The sequence below is a fragment of the Nilaparvata lugens genome, chromosome 1 (genome assembly GCF_014356525.2).
Source record: "Nilaparvata lugens isolate BPH chromosome 1, ASM1435652v1, whole genome shotgun sequence".
Taxonomy (NCBI): domain Eukaryota; kingdom Metazoa; phylum Arthropoda; class Insecta; order Hemiptera; family Delphacidae; genus Nilaparvata; species Nilaparvata lugens.
Genome location: NC_052504.1, coordinates 82,066,371 through 82,077,027, shown reverse-complemented (window position 1 = coordinate 82,077,027; position 10,657 = coordinate 82,066,371). Strand labels below are relative to the sequence as shown.

Below are 10,657 nucleotides of genomic sequence, written 5' to 3'. Positions count from 1 at the left end.
ATAAAAAACAAATCTTTAATTAAATCATTCGCGACAAGCTAGCATTAATTTTACAATCGAATTTACACTGCACACAATGCGCTTACCTGATATTTAAAATATTATAATTTTTATGATCAATTAATCTTACTATCACAAAAATATCCATTTACATTGTCATAATAATTTATAGATATAAAAAAGATTTCTACTTTACAGCCAATCGGTTCCCTTATCATTTCCTTTTTTTCAATTGTTTATTCTCTTGCTGTAGGACTTTTGCTTCATCGATTCAATTCCAGTTATTCCCAAGGAAATTAATAAATTATATAACTTATATAAATTATATATGAAACAAATTTATTAAATAGATTTATGGACTAAATTAATAAATTTGAACCACCTCAAATGTGATCTAACCTCTTCACCAAGCGCATCAGGAGAAAGCACCTGGCTGCCATCTTGAAACAATTTCCAACAATGGAAACCAGGGTCCTTCTCTAGTTTACTAGGTGCAGTTGCAATTTTTCATAGGAATTGGTAAATTTCAATCAACTCGAAAAATGTGTTCCATCACGATAGTGACACCATTGATTTTTTACAAGGAATTTATTAATTCGAACCACCTCAAACGTGATCAAAGCTTTAGTAGTAGAGCCAAAGAGAATATAATAATATAGAGAGAAGATAGCATAAGCTATAAGCTCACATAACTTCTTGGAAAAGAACTACTAGAACTATAGGCTTGAGTTAAGGCAGTTCGGTACACTTTTTTTATTTAAATTGGATAATCTTCTTTAATATAATTCAGGTCATTATAAGAGTGAGAAAAAGTGGCAACTGAAATTTGTAAGTGGTCTAATAAGCGAGTTATGTGTTGTTGAAAGTGCTAACTCCGTTTTCTTTCCAGATCATAAACGATTTCGAATTTTCCATTGGAGTTTTTCTTAATATATTCAGTATATCATTGGCTTTGTTCTAATATGCGTTTTTTCGCGATTTATGGCAAAATAAACAAGTTATCAAATTCACTAAAAATGTTACTTTTCTATTTATGAACGATATGGGGAATAAAATGTTTTAGTTTGGAAAGATACATTTTTTGAATTTTTAAGAGAAGTTTTGTTAATATAGTCGAAACCGTTACTTCAACAACCCATAACTCGCTTATTAGACCACTTAAACATTTCAAATGCCAATTTTTCTCACTCCTATAAATGATCTTAACAATTATATTGAAAAAGATTATCCAATTTAAATGAAAGAAAAAAGTGTACCGAACTGCCTTAACAGTGAAATTTAGAGCAAAATTTCCCTATGGATACCTTCTCATGCTACCTTCTCTCTACGATAATGATAATACTCTCTATTAGATACAAATATACTTTGTAGTTGATATTTTTCTATGGTAGAGCCATTGATTGCATTTCATAAAAGAAAGAGATAGGCTGATAGTTTTTGTGGAAACTTACACTTTCTATTTCTTTTTTGAGCTGTTGATTTTCTTGCTGTAGGAGCCTGTTGTCGGCCTCTATTCGATCGAGCCTTAACGCTAACCGCTCGACGAGGCCGATCACCCTCTGCCTTGTCGTCTCCTTGGCGTCACTCAACGCGTCAAGCACCGCAGCCACTTGCTCCACCACGCTCCCAACTCCTGCCAACAACGTCACATTTAATTAATCACATTTACATTGAGTGCATGGAATTTGTTATTTCAGAAATCAAGTGTTATAAATTGATCACAACATCCGCATTGCATTCAGTGTATATCAAGGAACCTAGAATGTATTCTAGATACATTGGTGTATTATATGAATTGCATTTACAAAAGATTACTAGTACCTTTATTTTGTCATACACTATATTTTTATTTTCATGTCTGAAATATGAAATAAGGGTAATTCTTTGTGATTAAACATTCAAGTAGAAAGATAGATATTTTATTGCAACGACTTTTGAGTTTTTCAGAAGTAAGCAATTCTCAAAATAATACAAATAATACTTTACAAGATAATGTTATAATATGGATATTAATCAGTATTGAAATTCTTGTGACCTGGTCTATATTCTATCAAAATTCGAGTAGCCCTATAAAATTTCTCAAAAAATGAAGAAATAAATAAAATCCCAACTAGGCCTATAGTTGGGAGGTTAGAAGCTGCGAGGTGCAGCTTCCGTCAGGGACTCTTCTTCTATTAGTGCGTCTCCTATCGGAGGTTCGCTATCAGCACAGAAATCCGGATCTTATTCACTGCCGCTCGAAACAAGTCTTTGCTGCTGCAGTCAAACCAATCCCTCAAATTTTTAAGCCATGAAACACGTCGCCTTCCAACATTCCTTTTTCCGCTGATTTTTCCTTGAACTATATTCTGCAGAGTTATATATTTGTGGCTTCTAATTAGATGTCCAAGATACAGGAGTTTTCTCTTTTTTATGGTGTAAACAATTTCACATTGTTTCTTCATTTTGCCTAGGACTTGCATGTTGGTGACTCTATCCGTCAGGGACTATCCACCAATAAAAGTCATACATGTTAAACTGTTTAATACTAGAGCTTGCTCTTTTGGGGAAGTAGTTATAGTTATTAATGAATGCTCAAAAAAGGTATAGAGGGAAAAGTTTGAAACTCAATTTTTGAACCCGCAGCTCTTTTAAGGATAGTAAGGGGGTAAAAATATCAAAAGTCCTTACTCCCAACCCCTGGGATAAGGGAGTGGGGGTGCTTTGAAAGTACCATATTTTGGTTTTTTTCACATATCTCGAACAATATGCGTCTTTCGGTAATTTTTGTCGAGATGCGTAGGAGGATGCGAGGGAGATGCTTAAAATAATGAAAAAATATATTAAATTGAAGGGAATATGATGCTCTATGAGCTCATTATTAGCACGGAAATCATCGTTAAAAAAGTTATAAGGCCAACAAGATGAAAAATCGGAGCCGGAAGGATTTTTCTTGAAAATGTGACACGTTCGAGAGTTAATACCTAGAAAACCAAAAAAGATATGGGAAAATGTTACGAATGAAACTTGTAGGCTAATTTGTAAGCCAAGTTTGTATTCGACAAAAATTACCGAAAGACGCATATTGTTCGAGATATGTGCAAAAAACCAAAGTATAGTACTTTGAAATCACCCCCACCCCCTAGCACAGGTAGAAGTGAGGACTTTTGATATGTTTACCCCCTTACTATTCCTTAGAGGAGATGCGAGGTCAAAAATTTTGTTCAAAACTTTTCCCTAAATAATCTTTTGTTGACTGGACTATATTAGTTATTTGTGGGATAATTTTATTATTACAGTGGATACTGTCTAGTTTATTGATTTAGTTTTTAATTTATGGGGAATGAATGAATAATATGATAAATAAATACAAATATGATTATTATTATTAATGTAACATTGTAAAATTAATTTTGATTCGGGTGCCTAGTTTTGGTTGTTACCTGAATCAGGCGTCGCTTCAGAAGCACTGTCATCGGTATCGGTGGACAGTTCCATTTCAGGGTTGAAGAGCGCATGCGCAGCAGTGCCATTGACAGCCCCTGCCAGCTTAGTGCCGCCCGTAACCGGCGGCCTCTTCTCCTTCCCCTTCCCCTCCCGCTCCACTCCCGCCTCCGTCTTCACCTGCAACGCATTCGCAACACAACTGGTCACATGACAATTCCTACTCACAAATAATTGAAAAATTCAATAAAATAATAAATAACTCCAATGAAGAAGATGGAGGAATAACTGGAGATACCATTAATATGCCAAATTCACTTGCGTTCATTTTGATCGAGTCAGCCGAAACGCCGACATTCACAGAGACCTGGAGGTGGAGTTTGTTGCAACAGAGATTGGGCGCTTCGCACGCAAGCATGCAGACAGGATCGAACGCCATGAAAATGAAGAAGTCGCTCAGCTACTTGACAGCAAACAATTCTGGTTTTAGCCATCGAAGAAATCGTCAAGTTGTCTTCATCATTTCAATGGCATAGTACTCCAAATAATGTAAGTTATGAATAAAAATCTTTATATATGCTGCGCAGATTGAAGCGGACCAAACCCTTCGAGTTGTGTAGTGTTGTGGAGTGAAAATCTCAAAAGCAGAGCAGTGTTGATAGTGTGAATGTGTATATTATAATACATGATAATTTATTTATATATTACTATTGTTATCTTTTGTTAATTTCAAATTAGTTGCTAGAAGTAGTAGTCCTTGTGAGAACTACCTATCTTATTAATATTTAACCGATTATTATATTAGGAAAAAATTGCTCATTAGTCTTTTTAGACTTGATTGCAATGGGTAGAAAAAAATTGATCGAGTCAAATAACTAGAGAATATATTTTGAAAAATTTCACCGAGGAAAATCGGAAAAAATAACTGCAATAAAGAAATTAGACTGGAGGAATGAATAGCTAAATGAATTTCATGTGAGATACCATTAATAAACCTAATTCATTTGTATTCATTTTGCGTTCACTTTGATCTATTGACCAATCTAATAAATTAAAAAAATATAAAATGAATTTCATAGGAATTGACCAGAATAAAATAATATGTAATCTACAATTTAGACTGGAGAATAACTAGAAAACAAAAATATCATCAACAAATGGTTCGTCAACCATTTATTGTCATGAGTACTGAAAATGTTGAAATGGTTTAAGAAAATTATAATTGTACGGAAAACTTCCACGAGTTATCAAACATTCTAAAATCTTCTCCAAGTATTGTCAAGAAGGCAATTGCTAGATACAGACATAGAGAAAAGTTAGCATCATAAGACATGCATCTGCTATTAATAGCATAATGCTATTTTTCTCTATGGTACACGTAAGTGATACATAACTTATGTGATTTTTCAAAATACCAGAAATTGAATGGGTCGCTAGTGTTTAATTGATGAACGCCAGTAACTTATATCTCGAAATGTTCTTTGAATCGTGTTTGGAGAAAAACCTTAATTATATGAAAATAAAACATTATGGTTCAGTTGCACAAAAGTCTGTTGATTTTTAACCGTGATTAATTACCATGAGAACTAATCAGAGAAACCTTCTATCCAAAAACGTCTTCTCTGATAGTTTTGTGACATTAAATCATGATTAAAATTCAACAGACTTTTGTGCAATCGGGCCTAGGTAGAAAAGACAACATAATGTTGTGTTTTTATTCAATCTGATTCTTATGGTGAGAAATGTGATATTAGTATGGCCTTACCTCGACCTTTTCGTGGGGAAACCGGTGAGCAAGTGGAGCCAACGCCACGTTCGGCTGGAACGTCCTCTCGAAGCATTCCGACTGCGACAGGGGTACCACCCGTTCCGGATGCAGCAACACTGGAGGATCGTGGCTCAGGTACGACGGCACACTGTCAATCAATCAATCAATCAATCAAGGATGGTAGAAACTATGCTGTTATTGGAAAAAAAGCTATGTTGAACAAGTTGAGAAAAGATTTATTGATTGCATCTAGTCATCTAGGAAAGAGATAAACATTTATTTGAAGATGCAATGCTAAACAAGATAAGAAAAGATTTATTGGATGCATCTAGTCATAAATAGTATATCCAATAATTGGATACTTAGCACACTTGCTCTTGTCGGGAATCAATCTTATTATATCCATGGTATGTAAGTAGGCCTATATATCCAAGAAGTAAGTCTGAGTTTCTTTTGTATTTTCAAAGAATTTCAATTAATACAGTATTTTCCAGTTATCAGTGATAATTTGATGATTCACACATATTTTAGGTTTAGGTCTCCAGTGCATACTATACAATACCTTTATGCAATACTGTTAGTGCAGTTATGACTTCTGATACCAATAGAGCAGTTGACTTTCAAAAGCAACCTAATGATTATTGGTTCCATTTTCCTAGTTTCAATGGTATTTGATTTATTCATAAATCGTACACTGGTTGCACTGGAAATTAAAAGTTCTCCTCAAAAAAACAAATCATGTGAATAGTAATAGTACAGGCTCAGCCTAGTTTTTCCTCCAATGTCATGATTGTATTATGATTATAGTATTTTATACAATTTTTATTATACAACTTAACAACATAAAAAATAAGGTCCTTGTATGTATACCACAACTTGAAATTCAAATCTATCCAATGTGAAATCACTTTATTTGAGAAATTATTTTTCATTTTATTATTATTAATGTGAAAATTATCTTTATAACCGAATTCTATGTAAAATTTTCGAAAATTATGCTATTCATTGAGATTGCTGCATAACTATTTACAAATTACAAATTCAATATAGAAATTCGAACTATTATTTACAGCCGAATTCTCTATAGAATTTTTGACAATTATGCTATTTCTTTGACACTTATTTCCAAATTACATTTTCAATACAGAAATTCACAGCCATATTGAAATGGGCGGCAAACTGAAACTGGTTTGAGACAAACAGCAATTCATCGGTTTTTGAAAAAGTCAACTTTCCAATAATCTCCAATGATAATCCATTTTGAAAGTGGAACGATCATTGTGGATGATGCCCACATGAGCATTTATTTTTTCCATTTATTGGATTCTATTTTCAAGCAAAGTGAGAAGTTTATAGTGGATGCTGCCATTATGGACATTTATTTAGTTTGATGACTGACCTCTCCCTGAGAGCATGCTTGGTAAGCGCGGCCGGCCAGGGCTTGAAGGCGGACATGCTTCGCGCCCACAGGTCCCAGCTGAAGTAGTGGAACGAGTCGTAGGGCTGCAGGTAGGCCGCATTACAGTACCCGCCTCCGCCGCCATCTTCCAGCTTCTTCTTCTTGACGGCCGCCAGCTCCTCCTCTTCGGCCGCACTCACCACCGCAACCGCCGATGCTTTCTCCAATACTTTTTCCGGCTGTGATGTCTGCTTTTCCGTACTGCTACTGTCCGACACCTGCAACACAAATTATGCAACCAATATAGTACAATGGAATATTGGGCCTAACTTTCAAACTTGCTTCAGTTATCTAGGTTGAGTCTTCTAATCTAGGTTTAGTTTTCTACTTTCTAGGTTTAGTTTGTCTACTTTCTTGGTCTAGTTTTTCTAGGTTTAGTTTTCAAACTTGAAGTAAATAAATCGAGAGTATGAAACTATATAGAATGGATTGATGCAAATATCTCATGACTCACAATATAATATCGGGGCACCGAGCTACGCTCGTTATTTTTATTCATTGATAAACAGAAAACAATTATTTGAAATTATCGTGTTTATATTTTACAGCTGGCTATATGTCAGCTTATGAATTCCGGGGATGAGATATTTTGATTTTCCACAGACCGAGTGCGTCTCACCCACTTTTTTATTATCCACAGACGACGAAAGTCTCAGCTGTTTTCCCAAGGATGAAAATTATCCTTTTAATGTCGTTCAGCAAGTTTTCCCTGGGATGAGACCTAGTGCAATTGAATTTTTATATCATAAACCTACTACGTTCCAAATTTCGTGAAAATCGTTATAGCCGTTTTCGAGATCCGTTGAACATAAATAACCATAAATATTAATATAAATAACCAAATATAAGAATATATACAGATATACAGAAATTGCTCGCTTAATATAGTAGGATAATCACTAGTTTCCATACTTTCGACTGTTTTGAAATGTGATTATAATTCAATGCAATTAAACAATTTGAAATGATAGATGTTGACTTTTTCACTTTTCTGAAAGAGTGAATGGAATCATAGAGAAAAGATGGAACTCATCATTATTCGTCTATGATGGAATTCGTCACTACTATCTTTGTAGAGTAATCTCTACTCTGGTAGAGGAGTTAGTCCTATCTGTCATTTCTCATTCCCATAGCGCCTAATCCCTATTATATTGGAAAATTATAAGCATGTAGCTTATTTTGCATTTGACATAACTGTATTTTATTCGAAATGATAGAGAAGATTTATCTCATGAAAATTTGCTTTGTCATCAATATGGGTTGTATATTATTTGTATTTCATGTCTCGTTAATCCTTGATTTTGTTTACTAAGGAAAAATCTACATTACTAACATGTAGCCTTCGTTTTTCGTCCTTCGGTTTTTGATATTTTCTTGCCTCTATCTTATTTCGGTCTCAATAATTTCTCTGATAAAGATGATAATTTACTTCAATGTCATCAATAACACACATACTACTACTTATCACTTTTTCTCATTTGTCTACACCCTTCACTTGATACAGTTATTGCAACACTACTAAGACGAGTCGAATTGATGTCATTGTGGCGTTGAAGGTTATAATACCATAAATCACTGCAAGTTCTGGGCGAGAGAAAGAGAGAAAGAGAGAAAGAGAGAGAGAGAGGGAAAAGAGGCGCGTAGGCTCGCATGTGAGCGTGCGTGAGTGAGTGAGTGAGTTGGTCGGGAGGAGACAGACGTCCATTGATGCAGGCGTCGGTTGCCATGGCAACGGCCGAGTGAATGAAGCGCCGCGCCGCTCTAGCCTACAGACGTCGCGGCGGTGGTGCAAGTATTACAGGCCTATAATGCCCAGCTCACCCTTGGCCCGTAAACAGAGACCCCTCTTGTCCCCCCTCGTCATGGATTCCCCTCCATTGCTGCAAAGCATGACGCCAATCTCCCTCAACCCCCTACCACCAACACCTTCGCACACTATCAAAATCAACAAGAATAATAATTCTGCAAACCAGTAATTTTGTTCCAGGAAAATCATTAACACAAGCTGAAACCTTATTCTGAAAATTGAAAATTTAAGTACCATTATTCAAAACTTTACTTTATCACTCACGACATGTTTTGACATATTAATGCCATTAGTGCCAAGTATTAAATGAAAAAGAGTACTATGATTTTTCTATTTTCAAATTAATACGAGTTGCCCTCACCACATGGGGAGTCCGGTCCCACAAGGTGTCAAACTATGAATCCGTGAGCTGCAATGAATAAATAAATAACAAAAAAAATAGCATGAAACATTATGTATATTGCTTCAGGGAGACAATAATTCTTTGGCACACTTCCCAAAATCAAATGTTCATAACAGCAGAATTGTTTTGGAAAATCATAAACATGGGAGGAAATACTATGAACATTGTCTTATTCACATGAATTTGTAATTTAAATAGAAAAATTACACATAATATTGTAACATTGATTAAAAGAGACAATACAGTAAGTACAGTAGTTGAAAATCAGGGATTTCAAATCTGTTTAGAACAAATAAGAATCTTTCAGTAATGTATGAATTTAATATTGTTTTGTCGTGTCATCAAAAGATAATGTTGATTCATTATTGAGATACTTGTCACATCAAATCAGTCATCAATTCAATCCATTTAATAATCTTATAAAATACATTTTCAATCAAGAAGAAATCAATCACAAGGGAATCTGTGAAAATTCAATAGTGGAAATTCTAAAAACTTCTACATCGATTAATATAAACTGAAATTATAGCTATTAGCTAAGGGAGAAGCTAGAGAAGACGTTAACCCACTCTAATATGATGTTGGAGCCATCAAAAATAGCTTTAATTGTGCTAGTCAAGCTCTAATTTAAAGGTAATAACTACTGTCCTAATCTAATAGACATAACAGTTTTAAATATTTACGGAAATGTTAACAGAGCTATGAGATCAATAATTGAATGGCTGAAAGAAGTAGAAATGCTCGTTATGAATGGATATGGAAATCAACTAGGTTTATTCACGGTGTTGGTTTCTGAACGAAACTGGTAAAACAATAATCCCAAAATAAGGCCACAAGGGAAATTCTGACAAGATTCGATAAAATGGGCAACTTATATCGGGCGAAAATACTGACAACAGGTGTATAGCCAGCACGCGATCATATATAATTACCGAGCTCAGCTCTTGTGGCATTGCATGGAACATTCCACCATTTTTATGACAATTCACAATACTCGACTCCACCAATAGCGGGCAGCACTTTCTGACAGGCAAGTGAACACTGGAGTTTATCGAAACTGCAAGCTAGGATTACACGACCAAGGGAAAATACAACCTTCTCCTGTACACACCACAACACTCTTTCCAGCTGAAAAGTGGAGGATTGTTCGAAAGGCCATAAATTGGGAGATTGAAATAAAAACCAAAGTCACGAAACTTGAGAATTTACTACTAGTGTACAACTTTCATTTACTATTCAATTTACGTTTGAATAGTCCGTTTTCTTACTCCACACTTCTCCCATTTATTTACATAATCTACTTGTCTTGGAGATTCCTATGTTGTTTTTCATGAACTGCTCAATAATAACTATATCATAGTTTTGTGAAATTGTGTGTGAGTTTTCAAAGTTAATAAAGTAAAATCACTCTATCAATAAGAGAAGTTGAACTGATAGCCTCAAGATTGATGAATTGAAAACGGTTAGAAAGCTATAAAAAAATGGTAAATCGTGGAAATTCATAAACTTTTATTGAGAAATGTTTCTTCTAGTCTAGGTGATGAGAACTCTTCCATCTTCGAGTAAGAACTACCTAGTAAGTCAATATCAACTGCAAAACGATTGAGACTGAGAAACTCAGTTGAGGGTGAATTGTAGAAATTTGTCTTTATCGAGGAAAAGAGGAGAAAACAACATTCATTGCAATTTCACAGCCTTCATTGTGGAAATGTGAACTTCTAGGGACGATTTCTAATGGAGGAAACAATGCGATTCCCAATTCTTTCTCCACGAGGGAATTCGAAGAAACCAATTAAG

At 34.8% G+C, this 10,657-nt stretch overlaps 1 protein-coding gene across 1 annotated transcript in view; it reads right to left on the bottom strand.

Annotated features, from left to right (window-relative positions):
• Positions 1–1,225: 1,225 nt before the first annotated feature.
• The window catches only part of LOC111048632 (ski oncogene), a 142,771-nt gene continuing 133,339 nt past the window's right edge, over positions 1,226–10,657 (bottom strand). Inside the window, exons 2-5 of the mRNA XM_039445106.1 lie at positions 6,591–6,868; positions 5,189–5,339; positions 3,423–3,603; positions 1,226–1,633 (exon numbers count right to left, since the gene is read on the bottom strand). Of these exons, the coding sequence (XP_039301040.1) occupies positions 1,383–1,633; positions 3,423–3,603; positions 5,189–5,339; positions 6,591–6,868 (861 nt within the window). The 3' untranslated portion in view covers positions 1,226–1,382. The remainder of the gene's footprint in view (positions 1,634–3,422; positions 3,604–5,188; positions 5,340–6,590; positions 6,869–10,657) is intronic.